This window comes from Coenobita brevimanus, chromosome 53 (assembly GCF_032717465.1).
Source record: "Coenobita brevimanus isolate Jiangsu-jjx chromosome 53, ASM3271746v2, whole genome shotgun sequence".
Lineage (NCBI taxonomy): Eukaryota > Metazoa > Arthropoda > Malacostraca > Decapoda > Coenobitidae > Coenobita > Coenobita brevimanus.
In genome coordinates this window covers 44,601,756-44,625,671 of record NC_137006.1, presented here as the reverse complement: position 1 = coordinate 44,625,671, position 23,916 = coordinate 44,601,756, and the positions used below count along the sequence as shown (strand labels likewise).

Genomic DNA, 23,916 nt, shown 5'->3' with positions numbered 1-23,916 from the left:
CACAACAGTATATTCCTGCTTTACCCATTCGAAGTGAGGATTGGGATGTGATGATGATAACACACACACACACACACACACACACACACACACACACACACACACACACACACACACACACACAAACACCATTGAAAGTGAGGATTGTGTTGGGATGATGATGATTGATAACACACACACACACACACACACACACACACATGACTTGTCTGTCGTGGTCTGGCTCCAAAACTTGTGGTGACTGAAAAACAAATAATTACGATAGTGAGTTGGAGAATGAGAGACTGGCTAGGAGTGTGTGTGTATGTGTGTATGTGTACGTAATTCACCGGGTCGGTCAGGATCACTTGATGGTCGTGATGGTCAGCTTTTACCCTCCCGGAAGGGAGCTGAGAGCTCATATAGTCCGATCTAAGGGCAAGGCTGTGACCTTCACACACGCACACACCCGTCACCTTGCTCGAGGGGGACAGTAACCACCCACTTCGTCAGTGAAACTTTTCGCAACCTGAGCGAGGCGCGAACTCCCGTCCACCAGTTGGCCAGCGAGAACGTACCACTGCACCAGCGAGTGTGTGTGTGTGTGTGTGTGTGTGTGTGTGTGTGTGTGTGTGTGTTAATCGTACGTATCCTTAGTATTAACCCTTTTAAGCCGATGATGATGTTCTTTATCTTATCCAGACGATTTTATTCAGGTGATAGCGAGGCAGGACAGAGTGGATCCTGCCTTTATCAGTACCTTCACTAATGTCTAAGCCCTTCCAAGCTTCGTAAAATCATTTGGTGGTAGCAAAAAATACAGTTAATGACATTTACAACACTGGGTGGTAACCATATAACCAAACCATACGTGCTCCCTACGTGTCAAGTGGGTTGGTGGAGGGTTAGTGCCCCTCCCTGTAAAACAAATAACTCAGAGTCAAATGGCCACCCCGTATGGGATTATGGCGTCTGGCAATAGATAGATAGATAGATAGACATCCTCTGTTTGAACGATGTGGGATGCCGTACATACAATCGACTCACCGTCGTATAAGGTTTTTAATTATCTTTATTTATGTACTTACTGGGAAGAACGCAAGAAATCTGCTCTTTTTTTTTCATTCCGTGCCCAGCTTGCTAAAACTTTCAATATTTCTACTCATGGTTGCTTTTGTAGAAGGAAGGAACAGCATATCAGGGAACACTGCATTTCCTTGTCCTTCACGGTAAAACAGATCACATTTAGCAGTTACGGGTAGCTGTAGTATTCCTAGATTCATCGAAAACTTGAACCCAGTAATCTTCCTTTTGAGGGGACAGGAAGAAAGTTGAGGGACGATTGTATCATTGTATGAACTGGGCAGTGTAGCCGCGTGATTAATCGCTGCTACCGCATGAAGGCATCCCTCTACAGCACTATCATATTTAAATAAATAGCTGTAGCCACAACTGGAAGTATTTTGAAGGGATTTCTGCTTATATCTCATCATTTCTGTTACATTTCAGTCGTGAATTAATTCTTTCCCCCTTTAGAGTCTTTAATTCCCTCTGGTGGGTCATTAATACACCCAGGGGGCATTTATAAACAGCCCAATTAATATACTTAAATTATAGTTGTGGCTTCAGCTTAGTAGTATCCCATATTTACAACAGGGAATTGATAATAAGTGTGTTTATGAATATGTTCCAGTTAAGATCACTGATAAATACGAGGGGATGGGATGGGTGCGTGGGGGGTACACAAGTGTGACAAGTCTGCCCTGAGCTGCGGCGCTGCGCGTTATCAGCTGTTCAGTGTAAACATCTCTGTGGGAGAGGGAAGTGTGTAGCTTTTACCTCCGCTTTAAATCATCTGTTCCTGTTTAATCCGGTAAGCCTGCGTCTTATTTTGCAGCTTTGATCCACTTTCACCTGTTCCCTCGTGGTGGAGCTTAGTGACAGGTGTGAAATAACGAGAGCACGAACTGACAAGGGAGCCACAGGCATCGGCATTTCGTCTTCCTTTCAGCTTTAATTTTACGCATTTGGAGTTTTGTATATTTCACCATGATTCAGTTAACCAGGCAGTAATATGGTAAGCAAGGATTGAGTTATAGGAGTAGTTTGCTATGGCTGTATGATTCTGTAGATTGAGTTATTGTCAGCAAAGGTGGTATGTGAAGTTTTGCTTGGTTTTATCGTGTTAGGTTTGGCCTGAGTTGCAACCCAGCGGAAAAGGAAGCAGGCTACAAATTACCCTCACGTGTTCTCAATGGGTACCTACAGTTTTTTGCAGTATTATCATTGGGAAGGTTGCTGATACCCTAGGTTTGGTTGAGTTTGAGTGATGGTAATTTTTGTTTCATCATGTGCCCAATTTGGTTATAAATTTGTGTATATTTCACTTGTTTTTTAATGTGTGCAGTTTTATTCATTTATATTGGAAATACCAGTTTTTGAGATATTTTCAGTGAAAATGGAGCAAAAAATTATGTGAATCATGGAAAAACAAAGGGAAAAACCCACAGAGTTCCAGTAGTCATTTTTTAAGATGGAGATACTGTTGATGAGTGTATATTGAATAGCTGTATTGTATCATTTGCAAATGCTAAAGTATGCTTGCATGCATCAATGTTGGTCACCAAATGGCGGCTCTCCACACTGCTTGGTTTCTGGCAGCCTCTGTGTTCAGTCCCTTATCCCTGAGATCACAGCCTGTGACCTTGTCCAAGGTCTTTTGGGGGCTGCCTCTCACAGACCTACCCCTGTCATTCATACTTCTCACCATCCTCACCCAATTATTTTAGCCATTAACTAACCCGACCTGACCTTGAAGAAACCGCTTAACCTTTTTTTTTTTTTTTAGGTTAAAAAAAAAATGGCAGGCCATTCTAGGCACTGACTTACCTTGACCCCACTTCACCTGACCTTGAAGTAACCACTGAAGCCTTTTTTTTTCTTTTTTTTCTTTTTTTTTTTTTTTTTCCAAGCCATTCTAGGCACTGACTTACCTTGACCCCACTTCAGCTACCCTTGAGTCAAGGAGTTCAAGCCTAATCAGAAGCCACTCAGACCCTGAGTCCTCAGCCTCAAAGTCAGTCTATCTATCTATTGCCAGACGCCTCAATCCCGTTTGGGGTGGCCACAAACAATTCGCCTCCAAGTCGCCCTGTCCCCCCCCATTTCACTGCCCTGCTCCCAACTCACACCCTCCTCTCTCATATACCTCTCCACCCCATCCCTCCATCTCATCCTCGGCCTCCACCTCACTCACATACACTCTCTTTGTCAGTCTTCTTGTATTTCTTAAACTTTCCTGAAAAATGAAGCAGACACAATCAGATCATGACATAGCTATGAGCACCACTGCCATTGACTGGCTACAGTAAATGATGTGCTGAGGCCCAGCCTGCCGACTGGCCATATTTGAAGATGTCGCCAAGTGGCACCTCCATCAACACAGGAAGCAGGTATTGGTACTGTATTCTGATGAAGGAGACTAACACTGTATCCATGAGTTGTGTATGAGTGGTAGGACAGGGGGAGCACATCCTGTAAAAGTAACTTATGGTATTGTAAGTTCATTCATTCATTCATTGCCAGACGCCATGTATCCCAGACGGGGTGGCCAAGGGCTTAGAGTTGTTTTACAGGGAGGGGCACTAATCCTCCACCAACCCCACTTGACACGTACGGTTGCCAACAGCATCTGGTGTTCCCAGGCGGTCACCCATCCAAGTACTAACCAGACCCAACGTTGCTTATAATGATGGGATTGTTGAAGTGAGAATTGAAATGCAAGTTATCTAACAAGTGAGAGATGTTCGTGACCAGCTTTTTGTTGGTGTGTATAACATGGAATGCTGCACCACGGAAATAGGCCTCGTATAGCATTTGTCTAGGCCAACCCTTGCGGGATTGTGGCGTCTGGCAATAGATAGATAGATAGACAGATGTGTGAAAAAGGAGAGAGGAAGGAAGGAATCCAAAGTTATTCTACTAAATTTTTAGCCTAGTAACAGTGTGGTTATCTGATTGAAATCGTTGTTGAAGCAGTATCAGGACATTACTGATAGAACATTTCTGAGAGTGATAAACTTTTTCAGAACAGCACCTTCTGTATCGTATAATTTATGGTACTGTATTAAAAAAATAATAATCTTTGATATACCAGATAGCAAGTAAGGATAATAACTTTTTTTATGTGTAAACTTATTCTGTATGAAGCCCCTTCCTGGCATTTACAGTGGTTTTTGTGAATCCCTTCAGTATAGTGTAATCAGTGTTTTGTTTATGCTGCTACCTGAAGATTTGGTTCAGTTTAGGAGAGCTATGCAGTATAGAAAAGCCAATGAAGGCTTTATCAGATCCCTCAAGATCATAAAGTTCAGTTTGAGATGAATGAAATCACATATATTAGATAGCAAGCAGAATTGAAATAAAACTTCATTACCACTTGGAACAGATTATGGATGATAAGGGGGAATGAATAGTACCCGTGATATCACATCTTGTCACTCAGATACTGTACTGTATAACCAGAGTGTGATTGCTGTTGTTGAGGGTGGTGGTGGTGATGTTGCTTTTGTTCTTGTTTTGTTCTTGTTACAGCCCAAGACTTATCAAGTTGGGAATCCATTGCACCTTAGCAGAAGTTTCCATTTTACTGCAAGCCACCGTCCTCATTTGGGGGATAGGGAGTAAGCTGAGGGAAGTATATATAACCAGGTGTGGGGCTGTTTCCATTGCCCTGTGTGAAGGCACCAGGGTACTGTACAGCTAGTATTGGCTATGAAATATGCTTCACGACAGTGACTTGATGCAGGGTTGAGGGATTGTATGACAGCATACAGTATATCCTCAGTTTCAGGAGGATAGCTGCATAAGGACTACATATTTTATTACTTTCTTAGATATCAAGTGTTTAGTGCATTTTTACAACACTTTTAGAGTGTGACCTCAGGGATAAGGGACTGAATAGGGAGACTGCCAGAGATTGAGCAGCTTGGAGAGCCGCCATGAGGCGACCAAGGCTGACGCGTGCAAGCATGTTGGAGCTTTTATAGATGATATGAAAAGATACAGTTATATCTCACTGTGCAAAGTATCCAGATTGATGTAGAATTTTTCATCACTTTCATTACCTACTGACAGCACACTTTATTGCATTCTATACTGTAATTTCTGAACGTTGTGGCACATTTTAATGCTGTAACTTATTTTCTTCATTTGCCAGTGTTTGAGTCATGAGGAGTGAGTGAGGGTGAGGACAGGACAAGATGGTACAGTTTAAGGCACAGAAGCCCAAGGAGTTGCCCTCCACTGCCACCACACTCCTTGAGGACCCGTCACCACCACCCAGACTCCGAAAACAAAAGGTTCAGTGATATGCCACAATAATACAGTTAAGGCCTTGTTAAATGGCAGTGATGTTTCTCAAAATATCATAACTTTTTTCCATACATTTGGTGCTGTGACTTGGGGAAGCTGGCTAGTCTGGTAGGAAGCAGTGAATAGCCTATTTAATAGGATATTACATATATATATATATGTGTGTGTGTACTGTATGTATGTATACACCTTGGATGTAATGAACTAAAATGAATATTATGAAAGTTGACTTATAACAAGGGACTTGTTGTACATTAATTGAAAGCTGGAATAGAGGCAGGACAGATTTTTTTTTTTTTTTTTTTTTCTCCAGGTAACATGTTTCAGATTTGGTATAGCAAGTCTATTTTTTAACCCCTGAACAGCTAGACATCTTTGCTTAAGCAGTAAAGGTTTAGTGGTAGCAAGAATAATGCATAAAGTTTGCTGTGTCTCCCTAAATGAAAGAGATATTGCAAGGCTTTAGCTCTGTTGCCTTGACTGTCCAGACGTAGCAGCCTCTCCCTAGACTTTTATCCAGTTGTTATTGTGACCCCAGGCTTAACTGAATGTGAACTTAGTGGATCCCAGGTCTGCTGCAGCCCACCATCGTCCCTTCTTAGAGGCAGGGAGGGAGGTGAGGGACCTTTGTATAACTGGGCAGAAATATGGTGGAATTTAAATGAGGTGGGGGAGTAAAAGGTACGGTAGTTTAGCATGTCTTTCATGACTCCTTCCTTCGTGGAGCTGTAACCTTTCTAGACTGAGGACATACATAGTTATATTTTATCCAAGTTACTGCCAGGTAATTAAAAAGCACCCCAGTAGTGACGAGGCTGACGAAGGCTATGTTAAATCCCTGCTACTGAGAAGGTGTCATTTAGCAAAGAGGCTATATACCCATCTGAAATAACAACAGAACACCAGCACCAATTACATCATCAAATGTAAGGGATCAAAATTTTGCTGTGTTTTTGGCAGTGTTTTTGTATGATTGCAATGTAAAACAGTATATTAAAAAGTTTTAGATTTTGAAATGCACTCAGCATGTTCAGAACTAGCCAGATGACAGATTTTCAGCGGATACTATTGTGTTGAGATCTTTTAAGTGGTTAGGCTACACATTTTTTACTGAAGAAAAATTATACAGTACCACGCACTGATATGGTGCTTATTGTGAGGCTATAACAGGGGGTATTCTTTCCTCACCTTCTAAATTTCTTGACTCTGTGAAATCAAGATGCTTTTGGAATGAAAGGAATTTGGACTCACATATTGGAAATGTGCTTTGAAGCAGGTCAAATTCAGGCTGAAATTGTTGTATCATAATAAATACAGTTTTGATATGTGGGCATAATTGTCCCATTAGAACAATAACCAACACTGTGAAATTAAGGCATATGATGTGTTTCAGTATAGCTGATTTATCTCTCCACAGAAACCACTAGAATGTGTCCTCAGTGTGGTTGATTTATCTCTCCACAGAAGTAGCAAGAATGTGACTTCACGCTGGTTGATATCTTTTTCCACAGAAGCGGCTAGAATGTGTGTTGACGTCGATGTCATTCCTGACGGGTCTGTGGCTGACCATCATCATTGTATTCATCCTGATCATCACCCCACACTGCCGCAACCGCACCAAGGAGATTAATGTGGTCCTCAGCCCCAACCTGTACACCAGCACCCCAAGCGATGCCGAGCGTGCCAGGGATTACCAGAAGTGGATCCAGACACTGCCCAATCAGATCAAGTGTGGCGTGGACTGTCTCTTCTATACCATGGTGCCAGATGACTCGGACACACGAGAACCCAAGCTGATACCCCCCGTGCCAGTCCGGCACAAGGCACCAGACAACCAGCAGTGTACGGACATCCCAGTGAATGAGAGGTTTGACTGCCTACCCAGCAACAACCCAACACAAGCACAGTGTGAGGCCAAAGGATGCTGTTGGCAGACTGTTAAGGTGAGGGCATACCAGCACAGTGCTCACCTGTTACTCCCTTCTTCGTCTCCTCTCCTTTTCTCTCCTCTTTTCGTATCATCTCAGTTCATCTGAGAAATGAGTTGTTTAAAGTGTGCAGTGCACTTTTATGCAGTCACCAAAATATGTGGATGTCCGTACAAGAGCCAAATCCTTCCCAGTCCTACTCCGTCATCATCTGACTAACAGCAGCATACTTTCCCTTAACATCCCTGAAGCCCTTGTTTAACTTTCACTGGAATCACATTATTTCCACTTTATTTTTCCTAACCCCAGACAGTTTTATTCAGCTTAAGAGAGATGTTTCTAACTGGAGAGATCAGATACAGCGATCATTACTCAGTGAGTTAAAGAGGTCCCCCAAGGCCAAATAAGATCATCTGGAGGTTGCAATACTAAACCAAAAAGACATCACTGTATCAGACAGAGGTGAAATATGTTGTACTGGTAAAATAAATCACTAAATCTTTCAGGATATCCCTCCAAGAGCCAAACCGTACCCAGTCCCAATCCTGCACCGGCCAACTAACGGCACGGGACTGGATGAACTTCCCCTCGATATCCCCTACTGCTTCTTCCCACGAGACTACCGCACCTACGCCTTCCTCAACGTCACCCCTGCACAGCACGGCCTCACTGGAATCCTCAAACTGGTCACTGCCAGTGGATTTCCGGGTGATGCCAAGTTGCTCAAGCTGGATGTGTTCTATGAGACTGACACCAGGATTAGAGTCAAGGTGTGTGCCAAAGAGTACAGTAATCAGGATATGTAACCCTTTGTGTGATGGGAGCTTTATTATACAGACAGTTTTCATTATTAGTCAGGAATGTATTCAGTAAGACTGGCACCAGAATGTACGGTATCTGTGTTTACAAGATACATTCATACCGTTCTGTAAGATCTTCAGTCATGCAGTCATTTGTTTAGACAGTTTGAACACTTGAGCACCCTTTTTTCAGTATTCAGTTGGCATTTTCATGTAGATGATCATAGTGATTCCCTACAAATTACCTTTTTTTTTTTTTTTTAGATATACAGTTTCCATTTTCATTTGTACAACCACCACTGTACAGTCCCTGTGCTTGATACACAGTTGATTGTTATCCGATCAGTTTTCTGTGAACGTAACCCCATCTTATAGCAGGGTTTGTGTGTTTCTCATTAGTACTTGATCTGATTTGGTTATTGGCACTGAGTGTGTATTGTGTGTAGATCATGGAGAAAGTGGTTTTATTTTGGTGCAGAGTGATTAGAGGTCAGGCTCAGTGTGTGTGTGTGTGTGTGTGTGTGTGTGTGTGTGTGTGTGTGTGTGTGTGTGTGTGTTCTTTTTACCTAATTGTTCTTACCTAATTATATCTTTACAGGAATGAGTCAAGCTCGTACTGTCCCGTGTCTTAAACTATATTTATCGTACGTGTGTGTGTGTGTGTGTGTGTTTTGGTCTAACTAGTTGTTGTTGTGACCCCATGTTCAATTGGATGTGAACGCAGTGGACTTCAGGTTTAGTTACTTCAGCCAACCACTGCCAGAGATCTTTAGTTGAGGTTTTGTTGTGTAGTGAGAGTACAGTGTATGAGGTACATAAGTGTAGGGTACTGAATTGGGTGTGAGGGACAGAAACAGTAGTGTGGAAGTGTAAGCACCTTTTATGATGTCCTAAATGTACAGGCAATTGTTAGTATAAGTCAGGAATGTTTATCACAACTTTTCCATACACTTGATGCTGTAATTTGGGGAAGACTGACGTGTGAGCTTGTAGGTACTGCAAAAACATTTACAGGGAGTTTTGATGCACTTTATTGTTGACATGATAGCCAAAAACAGAGTCTGTGAAGGCAGTTTAAAAACCATCTCCTCAGATAACGGATGCTGAGCGAGCAAGATGGGAGACTCCTTTGCCAGCTGTTCCATATGTCAACACCAGCGCAGAATCCCCAGCCTACACATTCACCCCACACATCCCTGATGGCTCCTTCACCATTGCAAGGAAGAGCACTGGTCTGCCCATGTGAGGCTTACAAATGTGACTCTTTTATTTTGTTTTTTGTCTGTGTATGTTAGGGTGGGGGTCCTTCTTCTCCTGTTTCTCGTCTCTTATTTGTCAGACCAATACCGAATGCATTTTTTTTCCTCTGTTTATTGCCCAGTCTACTGATCTGTCTGTATAGCGTACATGTTAGTCTGCCAGTCTGTATGTCCAGCTAGCAGCTATAATTTTTTGTCTTGTACCGGTAACTTATGTCTGCCAGTCTGTTTACCTGTCTGCCAGCTTAACCTACTGCCCAATGATGCCTTGCATAAGCTATTTGTTTTTCCTTCCTGTATTCTGTTATGAAAAAAAAAAATGAAAAAAAAAATAGCAACAGGCAGTGGCTTATGTGTCACGTGGGGTTGGTGGAGGATTAGTGCCCCTCCCTGTAAAACAATTAACTCTAAGCCCTTGGCCACCCCATTTGGGATACATGGCGTCTGGCAATGAATGAATGAATGAATGTATGTTGGAGGGCATTGGACACTGGAAAACCTAAGGCCTGACTATTAAAATCCACATCATTCAAACTGGAAGACACCACCGTACACTCCAAACATCTCTTACATAACATAAAAATCTCTAACCACTTCTTGGATTTAAACCATAACATTGTTGGGAAAATGTTATTAACTGCCGGGTTAAAGATGGGATGTAACCTGAGTCATGTATGTGTCTGTACTATTTTCATCCATTCATTGGTATCCTTCATTAATACTTTGGCTTTTTCAGCTTCTACTTTTTCACATGTTCATTTACCACACCATTTTTTTGTTCCACATAAGATCTTCTTTGTACTACTTCTGTTGAAAGTCCCTTAGTTTTAAATAGTGGTTTGCATGTACACATTTAAAATAGTGGTTTGCTTCAGCACATAGACTTTAATACTAATTATCCAGTGATTTATTTGCAGCTGCATATAATCTTTTGATGTTAATGCTGTCAGGAATAGAGTACCACAGTTGGTCTGACTATTAGAGAGTTAATGATGAGTATTAGCATTTTCAGCCTCGTATGACTCTCTTGTAGCTAAATATAACCATTTGACATTAGCTGAAACAGAAAACAAGAGTTGTCCTGGGCATGAGGGAATTAAGTGATGATGTGTGGTAATTGTCCAGTTCACCTCCATTCTCCTTTGCAGTTTTGAGACTCAGGGAGCGGCCCGCCTGATGTTTGCGGAACAGTACCTGCAGGTGTCCACAAGGCTGCCCTCAGACTACATCTATGGTCTTGGGGAACACCTCGAGGGCCTCCTGCTGGACACATACTGGCATCGACGTGTACTGTGGAACCTCGATGGTGGTCCTACGCCAGGGGTAAGAGTTTGTCAATGTGTGTGTGGATGTGAGAGAGAGGGGGGTGGAGTAACAGATACAGTAATTTTAGTGGAAGCATTTTTATGAAATGTCAGATGGCCAGAAGCAAGGGCAGTGAAAATTGTTCTGTGATTAAATTCCTCCACACCCACTTGCCAGCACGTCATTCCTTAATATCTAGGATGTGTGGTAGCATATTGCAACATTAAATGAAATTACATCAAATTGGTTCATAATGGAGAAGTTAGGGTCATTAGGGCTTTGTAGGGTGGGATGGTACTTAAGGCTATTACTCCTGTCAAAAATAAATGATTTTATTTACCTATAAGAGACACTTGCCTGATAGGGTGTCAGCCTACCTGGCTGAACCTTCCGTCGGGGTAAGATAACACTTTGGTATTTTGTTTTGGCTAACTCCACAGTTTTATTTACTGAAAGTTGACTCCTTCCCCAAAGAGGGTTACGTAAAAAATGTTTCATTTATACAGTAACTTGAGAGAATGTTTATAGATTTATGAGCTACATCAAGTAAAATTTGGAGTTAATTAACCTGCGACTTTATAGTGACATGCCTAAGTAACACCTTAAATTAGGAGTTTTTGTATGTATTGCAGGTATCATTATATGCTTTAAAAGGTGGCTTCATGTATTGCTGTGTTAGATCAGCATATTACATGTATGACCAGTCCATGTTATTGTAGAGGCAGCATTCCTCCATAGCAATCTCACGTTATAGGAGACATAATTGTTACGTGTACAAGAAGCACGTATTTAGTCTGATGTTTATGTGTGATTCTGTGGGATAAAACTGAGGCTTGAATGATGGTTGAATTGATGTCTAGTCCATGATAGTGACATCTGATGATGGCGTTTTTTTATGAGACTTGGCGGGATTTCGTGCTTGGCTGATGGGTTTCATAAAGGTCATGTTGTAGGTATAGAGAATTAGGTCACATAAATAGAAAAGTCAATAATGTGCTTGACCTCCTCTGGTGTTCCTGTTTTTACCGCCACTGGGAGGTCAGCTGTAGTGCATCTTTGCTGTTTTAACTTCATGCAAAGAAAACTGATCCTTACCCATTTTCCCACTCCATCAGAGAAGTTTGTAGGGTCCAGAAAGAGAAGGAAAATTACAAACAGAAATCATCAAGAGAATGCTGAGTGAGGTGGACCCTAAATCATTCTCTCAGCGTTCAAATCTGTTAACTAGTCTATTCCTTCCCACAGGTCATTCCCGCCACACATAACTTCACATGCATAATAGTGTTGTTGCAGCATTTTTTTATTTTCCGCTGTTTACGGATGACCGGATTAAAAATGTTGTATGACCCTTGGCATAATAGTCTCCAGAATAAGGGGAAAAAAATGAATAAATTCTTACACCAGATTACAGGTGCCTTCCATTCATAAAAAATCTGTAACTTATAAAATCTGTAATATCTGTAATTCGATCCCTTAATCCCATAAGGGGTGGCCACAGACAAATCACCTCCCTGTCACCCTGTCCCCTGCCATTTCACCTGCCAGCTTACATCCCCCCTCTCTCATATACTTTTCTACTGCATCCCTCCATCTCATCCTTGGTCTACCCCTCCCTTTCACCTGCTCCACCTCTCACATGCACCCTCATATGTGAGTGAGATGGGGATAAGAGGGAGAGGGAGATCAGCGATGAGATGAAGGGATGGGTACCATATTTACTCACAAAGCATCTCTTAACTTCCTTGCAGCACAACCTGTATGGCAGTCACCCCTTCTACCTGGCAATGGAGCCAGATGGGAATGCTCATGGTGTCTTCCTCCTCAACTCCAATGCAGTAGGTCTGTAATCTGTCAGCTCCTTATGTTAGCTTATACAGGTTGATTTTTAAGATAGGACACAAGCATGACGCATTATTTTATTTGCCTTACTAAGTCCATGATCCTCAAGATATTCCTGAGTAAGTTGCAGGTCAGTGTATACAAATGCATCCCACAAGATGACCAGGTGTCATAGTGTTAAAAATAATAAAACTTAGTCCCATTCTGCTTTTTCCTTTGTAGGGGTCCAAGGCTTGGTTACTTTATTTCAGTACATTCGAAGGTAGATGGCCTTACTGCATCCTTGTTAACATTATTTGAATTTAAAACTTCCATTATGCTCCTGAGGACTGGACTTCATCATCATTATTGTAACTCCTTATTGCACTGACATGGGGTGGGGGAGGAATCCAGAATCAGGAACAGGAAAGCGCAGGAAAAGGAGGACTATTGAAAATGGATCAATTTTTCACCTGCTCGTCGTTCAGAGGATGAAATTTCCACCCCAACAGAGGCCATCATCCAGCCCCTGCCGGCACTGACCCTACGCAGTGTTGGTGGGGTTATCGATCTGTACGTGTTCCTGGGACCATCGCCCAACGAGGTCATTAGCCAATATACCGAGGTGATTGGCCGACCCTTCCTGCCCCCATATTGGTCACTCGGATACCACCAGTGTCGGTAAGTAGGTTTTTTTTTTCATCTGCCTGTCATTTTCTCTTGGCTGTGTAAATGAACTTGGGTTAGGATGAAAAGTTGGAGAATGCTGTATTTGCCTGTCTCTTGTGGACACGTTTGCATAGCTTTTACTCTGCCCTGCCCTTGGTAATATGTGAACAACAGTTAGGAGAATAATGTTGGATACATTTAGCTACCTTGTCAATTTTCCTGTGACACTAGTTGGTGTTTCTTTTGCATTTCACCACACACACACACACACACACACACACACACACACACACACACACACACACACACACACCCACACACACACACACACACACACACACACGCACACACACGCACACACACACACACACAGTGCCAAGAAAAAATTAGAGCTGCCTCCCCATGTCATGCATGTGATATCCTGATGCTACACTACTTTTTGTTTTCGTTTTTGAAGGCTCCAACATGTTTGCATGCATCGGCCTTGGTCACCTAATGGCAGCTCTCCATACTGCATGATCTATTGCAGCCTCCCTGTTCAGTCCCTTACATAAATACCTACTTAAATACCTACATACACATGCATACATACACACATTCATATCCATATGTATGTACATACATACATTCATGAGCCTGTGTACATTCCTGTTATCCCTGGTTTGCCCTTGTAAATGTGTATACTTAATTTAGGATGATTCCACAATATACAAAATTAAAGAATTGTATTACATTGAACCATTTGTTTATATTACCCTAATAGTTCTAATCAGCCATACTGCTTCTGTACATTACACCATAATCTGTCATAATACACCCACACTCTTATATTCTCAACAGGTACGGCTACAACACTGTGAACCGCACTAGGGAGATCTGGCAACGAACGCGAGATGCCGGCATTCCTTTTGTGAGTAGGGCAGAGCTTGTTGTTGAAGATTTGTGAGAGAGAGAGAGAGAGAAGGCAAAAGTGTCTGAAAGGAATGGCAGAGAGAGAGAGAGAGAGACACTAAATATCTGTCTATCTAAATATGCTAAAGGAAAATAGGTGATATTTAGAGACAGAGACAGAGATTGTTCTGGCAATTTAAGGGATGTATACGGCAGTGGGAAGGAGAGTTAGAATGATGATGATGATGATGATGATGAACTGTTAGAATGATGATGATGATGATAAGCAGAGTTAGAATGATGATGATGATGATGATAAGCAGAGTTGGAATGATGATGATGATGAAGAGGAGGAGGAGGATGACAGTGTTGTTGATGGTGGTGGTGGTGACAACATGTAAGAGAGCATGGCTTTCTGCTAATTGCTGTACAACTGTTTTTATCAGGATGTTCAGTGGAATGACATTGACTACATGGAGAACTTCAAGGACTTCACCTACGACCACGACGCCTTTGCGGGCCTGCCAGACTTTGTGGAGGAAGTGCACGAGGTAATTATAGCTATCATGAAGACTGCAATATAGAAATTTATCACAGGGTTTTGTGTTGCAGTCAAGAAGATACAAAGGAAGTGAACTTGTTTAGGATATAGAAATGAGTTGCTAGATTTTGATGACTTGCATTAATGTTCCAAATTTCAGTGTTCATATTAAAAATACATTGGTAGTGTAACTTAAGGAGAGCTATTAAACCTTGCCGAGCTGCAGACGTCATATAAGGCAGAGTGAAGGTCTGCATGGGCCAAGCTGCAAGCCTCATATATGGTGTAGTTTATATTGGTTATGAAATGATGATTCAGGGGTGATAAACTAACAAAGAATCAGCCTGGTAGGGCTTAACCACATTGATTAACTGGAGACTTGGTGAATTTCTTACTTCCCATCTCTTCATACCTTCCATTTCCTCTTGCCTCCCATCTCTTCATGCCCACACCTCTGAGATTGTAAAGAACTCAGGCATCATGCTGAAAACTCTCATGGGTTCAATACCTTAGAGGTGACTGGAGATTTTTTTGATCATGTAATGCCACCAGAGGAAGCAGTCTGGTAATTTACCCTTAAATGTACAGTAGTGGACTTTGGTAGTGTAGCCCTGGACCTGTACACTGTGAATTGCTTAGTATAGGGCTGATGGTTTTTTTGTCAGGCTGGGATGCACTACATAGACATCATTGACCCCGGCATCAGTGCAGCAGAACCACCCCACACGTACCCACCCTGGGATGAAGGACTCCACCTCAACATCTTTGTGCGCAATGACTCGAATATGCCGTTTGTCGGCAAGGTATGTACCCTGCTTCCAGTCCTCATTTAACCCTTCAGCCTGAGAACATATTATGTATTTATTTATTTTTTTTTTTTTTTGACAAATAATCATGCATATGTAACCACTAAAATACTGTAGCATGCAGTATTCCAGCTAATACCAGGTGATTTTATTCAGCTGGGTGAGTCCTTGGAAACTGAGAGTGCTTTTGCTATCACTGTTAAATCTGATGATGGGAACAAATCTTGCATTCAGTTCCAGCTAATGTCAGATGCTTTAATTCAGTAGAGTGATTCACAGGAGTCTGAGTGTTAAGGTGATGCTGGTGATACATATTTATCTCTTGTTGCAGGTGTGGAACCCAATAAACACAACGTGGCCTGACTTCACACACCCCCTGGCAGCCTATTATTGGAGCAGACAGTTGCAGCGTTTCCATGACCAAGTGCCCATCGATGGTGCATGGATTGTGAGTGACCCTTTGTCTGTGTGTATGTCTGTCTGTCTGTCTGTGTCTGTGTGTGTGCATTTCTTCCTTCTTCCTTTTTTTTTCATTTCAATTTGTGCAGTGAGCAAACAGTGACATTTGTTAGCCTGGTTAGTTTCCTATAAAGAGGAACAAACCAAGAACAGTGAGTTTCTACCTATGATTACATTGAGGGCATATAAGATTGTTGTGTGCTTTGTGTTGGTACTAAATCAGAGTACAGCTGAATGACATCTCGGTGCAGGATATGAACGAGCCCTCCAACTTCTGGTCCGGGAGCTACGATGGGTGCAAACAGAACAACCTGGAGAACCCACCCTACCTTCCCGCAGTCTACGGTGACCTGCTTTACTTCCACACCCTCTGTATGTCCACACGCCAGTACCTTGGACTGCACTATAACCTTCATAACCTATACGGCTTCACAGAGACCATCACCACTAATGCGTAAGTGAACGTGGAAGAAGTGTGTGTGTCTGTGTGTGTGTGTGCAATTACTATAAACAGCACTGATGATATTGATGTATTAATGATGATTATGATGGTGACAAAGGCAGTAATGATGTATGATTGCAGTCATGGTAGTGGGGAAGCTTGTGATAATGATGGTATTAATGAGGAAGATAAAAAAGATTCACTAGTAATAATAATGCTGATAATTCCCCCCACCCCTCCCACCCCACCCCACAGTGCCCTCCAGATCGTGCGAGCCAAGCGTCCGTTTGTGATCTCGCGCTCCACCTTCCCGGGCCAGGGCCACTTTGGAGGGCACTGGACCGGCGACATCCACTCCGACTGGTTCAACCTCTGGCAGTCCATTGCAAGTTAGTTACACACTGAGACGCACTTCACCCCACCTCACCACCTCGCCTCACTGCACTTGACTCCATTCTGCCTCACATCAGTATGCTTCACCTGATCTCTCTCCATTCATTTACTCTCACACTTACTCATGCACTCACTCACTCACTCACTGACTCATTGACTCATTCACTCTCTTACTTATTCATTCTTTCATTCATCATCCATTCACTCACTCACTCTGTCTTGCATACATACAGCATCCTCAAAATTTCAAAGTCTAGCGGTCCATTGCACTTTGTTTCACTCCAGATGCTCTTGTATGATGGTTAGAGGAATAAGATGATGAGAGAGAGAAGGAGAGAGAGAGTTAAAAGCAAAAAGATATCTGATAACAACTGTCTGTGATGAGAGAGATTTTTTCTTCCCCAGGTATACTGAACTTCAACATGTTTGGTATTCCTATGGTTGGCGCTGACATCTGCGGCTTCAACGGCAACACCACCCACGGCCTGTGCCTGCGCTGGATGCAACTGGGTGCTTTCTACCCATTCTCCAGGAACCATAACACGGATGATGGCATCGTGAGTGCCATAGTTTAATACCTGTAATCCCATCATGCATATTTTACATCATCATCATCATCCAGACCTCCTTTCCCACCGTAGGGCAGGGTGAGGAGTAGCAATGTCCAGGTTGAGGAGTAATAATGATAATAATAATAATAATAATAATAATAAAATATCATTTCATATTTTATTGTTATTATTATTATTATTATTATTATTACTATTAGAGTATTATTATTATTTACACTTCCAAATTATTTAGTTATTAAAGACAATACCCACCATTATTTTTCATTCTTCTTTGACCTCCTTAACAATACCATCATCAGCCGTGTTACATTTTCTCAAGTACAGTTGCAGCCATCATTCCCTTGGCTTGAATGATCAGTGAATGAGTTTTGTGGTCCGTTTCAGCAGGGAGGCTCGGGATATTTGCTGTCATATTCCTTTTTATTTTTTTATTTTATCCTTTTTAAATCCTTATTTGCTTCATCTTAAAATGGGAAAAAGGATCAGGATGATGATGATGCAATAAGGCCCTTCCCTCTGCAGACTGTAAGAGAGAAGGAGAGAATTATCTGCCACATCAGTGATAATAACAGTAGGACAAAATTTTTCTGCTTCTGATGAGAGAGGATTGTGTGTTATGTCAACTCCTCCGTATCTAATCTGATTTTGGTGTTGCCACAGGATCAAGACCCGGTTGCCATGGGCCCTGATGTGGTTGAGGCCTCGCGTGTGGCCCTGACGCAGCGCTACATACTCCTGCCCTTCCTCTACACCCTCTTCTTCAATGCCCACCTCACCGGGGAGCCAGTGGCCCGGCCACTCTTCTTCCAGTCAGTATATCATCCCTTCATCTTGTACTTAACAAATGATGCTAGGGTCTTTATTAACCAGTTCTTTTGTACTGGTTTGTCGGTTCCCTGTGTCAGCTAATTATTGCCAGTATTTTTCTCTCTCTCTGCTTGTTTTCAATGTGAGTATTAGATTTAAAATTAGATGAAAGATAGAACTATGTGGATAAAATATGAAGATAGGGAGTTTTTTAAATACTAGACTTGGGTTAGGATGATGAGAATAATAAGCTCAGCAGTGTGATAATGGTATTGAAGTGAAGATGATGCAAATGATGATGAAGGTGATGAGGCTGGTGAGGATAATGATGATGATGAAAAGGAAGAGGATGGTCTTCAAGATGTTGGTAATGATGATGATGATGATGGTTGATGAGTTTGAAGATGATAATAAAGGTAAAGGTGATTATGTTGGCACTGATGCATAAACCCCCTCTGGCTTCAGGTTCACCAAGGACACAAAGACGTACGCCATCGACACCCAGTTCATGTGGGGTTCAGCGCTCATGATTGTTCCGGTGCTGCACGAGGTGAGTTGTGGCCCAGGCAGACCCAGAGTTTCGTCCTTTTGCAGCTAATTTCCTGTATCTCAGCGGCAGAAGAAGACAGTGCTATGGTTCCGCATCCTTTCCATGCCATTTATTTGTGACTAGCACCTTATTCTAGCATTACTCTTGTCACAGCTCAGTGTTCTGGATGGGGAGATGGCAGCTTTATGCCAAGGTGAAGTAAACAGAGTATAAGAGGGATACGGTGACTGATGCTTGTGTTCTTATTGGTTATAGGGGCTAAAAACAGCTCATTAAAATTCCATTGTTACCAATAAAACTGATTTGCTACTTTCCTCCAGTAAACAAATACCAGTTGTATGGAAAAACCAGTGATATTTTAGAGCACGCTATTGACCTTGTAACGAGGACTTAGTGTACTAAGTTCTTGTCCTTTTTATATCCTCACACTAATGATGTTCTCCCATTTTCTGTCCTCACACTACTGATGTTCTTGTACGGTTTATATCCTCACACTGTACTGATGTTCTTGTTCTTTTTCTTTCCTCACAGAACACCACCAGTGTCCAGGCGTACCTCCCTGTGGGGCTGTGGTATGACTGGTATAAGGGATATCCGATGAAGGGCCAGGGTGACTTTATTACACTGGATGCACCCTATGACAAGATACCATTGTTGGTGCGTGGTGGTTCTGTCATACCCACACAGCTGCCTGGCAACACCACCACTGAAAGGTGTGTAAGGGAGAGGGCAGGGAGATAAAATGAGGGGGGAAGGTTATACAGTAGCAAGCAGTTTTCTCTTGTAGAAATGCACATGTAGTGCATCCTTTAATGCGAGGCCTGGATGGACCAGATTTACAATTGAAGTGTTGAGGGAAAGAATGGGACGTAGTGTATTGGTGTTGCAGTGAGAAGGGGTAGATTGAGATGGTTTGGGCATGTGGGGAGGATGGAGGATGACAATTGGGTGCAGAAAGTGAGAAGTGTGAATGTCAGAGGTAGAGTTGCAAGAGGCAGGCCAAAAAAACACCGGAGATAAGGTCATAGAGTGTGACCTCAGGGGTAAGGGACTATATAGGGAGGCTGCCAGTGATCAAGCAGTGTGGAGAGCCACCATTAGGTGACGAAGGCCAACACAGCCAAGGATGTTGTAGCCTTTATAAATGATTTGAACATATGGAATGTTTGAGTTACAGATTTTCACTTTCATTCAGTTCTTTATGACTGATGAACAGTATAGAATGTAGGTGTTACAGGGTGAGTGTGTATTTGTGTGAGTACAGTATATTAAATTACTGTTTCTGTGGGGGTTAGTTAGGAGTCAGTCTTTTTGTTCTTAGACTTTCATTTCGGAAAAAAGGGTGCATCTTTTACAGTTCTGTATCTTAATTTCTGAAAAATATGGGTATTATAAATTCTGTAATAATAATAATTAAATACAATTTGCTCAGTAATAATAAATATACCTACTGTGCACTCTGCATTCATAAAAATAAACATACAATACAGTACTTTACATGTTACATTATTACAGTAAACACACTACACACACTGGATTAATAAAGAATAAACAGCACATGCTGGAGTAATAGAAATAAAACACACTGTACACACTGCATTGATAAAAATATGTACCACACGTACTGTACACACTGCAGTAATCAACCACACTGTACAGTCATACTCTTCCATAATGCATGGGGGGAACTGTACACTCGCTCCAGAAAGCATCGGTGCAGAATATGTGTTAATTATTATGACACACGGAACAAAGGAAACTGGTAATTGCGGTTCTGTCCTCCCCCATGCAGGCATCTCAGACGATAGATGACTGCTGTATCAGATACCTCTTGTGTCCTTCATAATGTTTAGGAAATGGCCGTAAATGTTATAATACAGTATGTACAGGTATTAACGGGCTGTCACTGCCACATGGTCAAATAATTCCGGATGGCATCGGACCTACAGTGCACCGATACTTTCTGAAGCGAGTGTACCTGTATTGTTTTCCTTTACAGCTTGAAGAATGGCCGTGCGTTGGTAGTGGCTCCAAATGACGTGGGGAGGGCCACGGGAGAACTGTATTGGGATGATGGCGATTCACTCGGTAAGTGTTTGGAGTTGTGTGTTGGAGTGCTTGTATTGGGTTTGAATGCCACTGGAAAAAACTTGTTATATCATCTCAGAATCTCCTTAAACTAGTGTTTTTTGTGATTCTTTACTTGTCTGTGAATAACCAAGGCCGTGAAAATGGAAAGATGATTATAGTGCAAATTAGGTTATGAGTGTGACTACAGGCTTGGTAATAATCACTCAGGCAGCTAACATAACCACAAGTAAAAGCAGTGCTTAGGCTGAGATTCGCATTTTTATAAATCTTATTATATAATTGAGATTTCTTTTTTCCCAGTGGTAGTTAGCAATTTCTGGCAAGCAGTTAGCTGGTTTTTGCACTTGGTTTATCATCAAGTCCATAACAAGCATTAGTTGTACTATGGCCATCCTCAGTAAGGGGACTCATTAAGAGGAAGCGTGGTGTTGATGTATATGTGCTAGAAATACCTTGAAATGGTTTGGCAATGTGGAGAGAAAGGAGAAGGAGAGAATGACTCAGAAAGTGTGTTAATGAGGTGGAGGGGGAAACAAAGGCTGGTGGAAGGATGGGGTGGAGACTGAGAGGTGTATGAGAGAGGTGGATGTGAGAGAAGGCAGCCTGATGACAGAGAACAGCATGACATGGAGGTCATTCATCCGTGGCCACCCATATACAGGATGAAGGTATTTGGTGATAGATAGATAAATAAATGGATGTTGTTCGGTGATTTGATTTGATGATGATCCGTACCTTATTGTGACGGGCAGGTACAGTTGAGAGCCGTGCATACAGCCATATTCAGTTCATCTCGGGACCAGGGATTGTCAGTGTAAACGCCACCACTCTTGGCTACACTGCCCCCATGACGCTCAGTAAGTACAGGACAGTATGAAGGCATTTTCCACTGACGGTCCAGTTATGAATCTTTGTTGTCATATCTGTAGTGAAAGGTATAATGTGGTGCGAAATGACAGGAGGTTGGTTTGATGTGGTAAAGAGAATGTGAGAAATGGGGCAGATAATGATGAAGGAAAGGTAGATGATGGTGGATAGAACTGGACAGGTGATGTGTGTGTGTGTGTGTGTGTGTGTGTGTGTGTGTGTGTTTTAAGTCAACAGAAAGGGTCTGGTTTAAAAGAGATGATATATCAGTGTGAATGGAGCCCTGGATTTCGTAGGATGAATCATGAGTAATCGAATATGTGGTCCATTTGACAGGGCAGTCTGAAGATTCTGTACTTTTGCATTTTTCTCTCTGTGAGTCATACTCCATAGAAATAGTGGGGAATTTTATTATGATGACAACAACCTGTATATTTAGATTCCCTAAACAGTGAAAATTATGAAGGTAGGGATTAAGACATATGATGATAATAAGAATGACAGATTTTGATAGCATCCTCAAACACCCACCACCACCACCACCTTTTCAGGTTATGTATATATCCTCAACGTGCTGCAGAATGCAACAGAGACAAAAGTTGCTGGGAAAGATGTCCACTTTGAGTATGACGAAGCCAACAAGGTAAGAAAATGTAAAGAAGAAATTATACCCATAAACTGAAGATGAGTTTATTGTGAAGGCACTGTTCAGTAGTTTGACCTTCTTCCATTATGAATAGGAATGGAACAGATATTTACATTTATATAATTATGAGGTGAAGGGGAGACAGAGGTAGGGAGAGTGGGGAGGGGGAAAGGAGGGAGGGAAGCAGTGTGGCTGAGGTGTTGGAGAAAAAGACAAGAGAGGGGAGTGAGAGAGAGGAGGGAAAAGTGGTGTTGAGGGATAGAACAGTTTACGGTACTGTTAACTAAAGACCAAGTAAGACAGTACAGGTTAATGTGAGTGTAAAAAATCGTTGTCAACCCATCATTGCATTGGCACTTTCCACAGCTTAATAAAACCACCAGGTCTTGCTCAGAAAAAAATAGTCATTACCACCATCTTGTGTGTGTGTGTGTGTGAGAGAGAGAGAGGAGAGAGTAATACAGACAGGCAGACAGCATCAAACCCCATCACTACAAAGAGATGTTTCTTTGCTAGATATTAGATTATGGTAAGCTTGTTTGTATCTTGTATTGAGTTGACCCTAAATTGCAGAAAAATTGCCTTTGAAAAATCACATGTTATGTATAAAGTTTATTTGCCAGCTTCCCGCAGTTTATGGTATTAATTGAAGTATGTGGGGGAAAAAAAGCATTGTGTAACCTCTCACCACCTTCTGGATGGGAAAAAGAAGTGACAATGATGGTGATGATAATTTTAGAAAGCATCCCTGACTTATAGTGAGGATTGTATATATATATTTATCTGTTTATTCAGTGTCTGTCTGTCTCTGCAGTATCTGTCTATCTATCTGTCTATCTGTTTATCTCTCTTCACAGATGCTAGTACTGCAGGACTTCTCACAGAGTCTACTGGAGTCCTTCACCATCACCTGGCAGCTCTCCACCTAAACCCAAGTCATCGGTAACTCCATCAGTTCCTTCTCTCATAACTCTCAGTACCTCGTAGCATTTCATTTGACCCGTTCAGCCAGAGGTCATCATTTTTATCTTATTTGATTTATTTTCTGCTCCTACCACATGATTTTATTTAACTTAAGAGAGCATCCAAGTAATGAAAGGGTTAATGAAGGCTTTATCTATTCCCCTGTTTGTATATCTGTCTTGTATTCTAATCTGATCTAAGGGTGCAACCACACTTGCTCGAAAAAAGGTGATTGACAAGATGAAACAGAGCACCGGGTTAGATATTCAGCAGTGTCCAAGTCTAAATGTTTGTTGAACCTCTGAGCCTCGTTTCCTCTTGTCAATCACATGTTTAGAGTAAGTGTGGCCGCACCCTAAAACCAACACCATGTATCCTCGTAAGAAATCCCTTAGTGGGGTTGGCCATGATGCTTTCTGTGGGGTGGAAGCTTAAGTCCCAAAACCAGCCAGTTACTTCCCAACAGTTGATGGAAGCTGTTGGAAAAAAGAAATTGGAGATTTGTAAAACGAATTGTAACAGTGTGAGAGTCTGGGCCTGGACTATGACTCTATGTAATCACCCCTGAAGTGAATAAAATCATATGGAAATAGCAGAAAAAAAAGAAAAAAGGGGAGTTAACAATTATCAGTACCCTGTAACAACTCTTACTCCTATTCTGCTCCCACTCTTGCTCTCGGATGTCAGTTTTACCCCATACTCTTACTGTCATCAGGCAATATTATCCTCTGTAGGGGAGACTTATGAAACTGAAGGG

The 23,916-nt window shown here is 42.0% G+C and overlaps 1 protein-coding gene across 1 annotated transcript; it reads left to right on the top strand.

Moving 5' to 3' along the window:
• Positions 1 to 1,741: 1,741 nt before the first annotated feature.
• Positions 1,742 to 23,182, top strand: LOC145400688 (lysosomal alpha-glucosidase-like). The gene is made up of 22 exons (XM_080273126.1): positions 1,742 to 1,852; positions 5,198 to 5,339; positions 6,864 to 7,295; positions 7,787 to 8,050; positions 9,174 to 9,322; positions 10,488 to 10,662; positions 12,393 to 12,483; positions 12,975 to 13,143; positions 13,972 to 14,041; positions 14,469 to 14,573; positions 15,229 to 15,366; positions 15,701 to 15,817; positions 16,080 to 16,282; positions 16,526 to 16,659; positions 17,069 to 17,220; positions 17,896 to 18,044; positions 18,508 to 18,592; positions 19,124 to 19,305; positions 20,592 to 20,680; positions 21,436 to 21,540; positions 22,102 to 22,193; positions 23,054 to 23,182. Exons 2-22 carry the CDS (start codon positions 5,241 to 5,243, stop codon positions 23,123 to 23,125), a joined length of 3,072 nt encoding a protein of 1,023 aa, XP_080129252.1. The 5' UTR covers positions 1,742 to 1,852; positions 5,198 to 5,240; the 3' UTR covers positions 23,126 to 23,182.
• Positions 23,183 to 23,916: the final 734 nt, after the last annotated feature.

Coding starts and splice junctions, on each gene's coding strand:
- LOC145400688 (XM_080273126.1), top strand. CDS start 5,241: ATGGTACAGTTTAAGGCACAGAAGCCCAAGGAGTTGCCCTCCACTGCC. Junction 8,051..9,173: donor ACACCAGGATTAGAGTCAAG/GTGTGTGCCAAA, acceptor CCATCTCCTCAG/ATAACGGATGCTGAGCGAGC. Junction 15,367..15,700: donor ATATGCCGTTTGTCGGCAAG/GTATGTACCCTG, acceptor CTCTTGTTGCAG/GTGTGGAACCCAATAAACAC.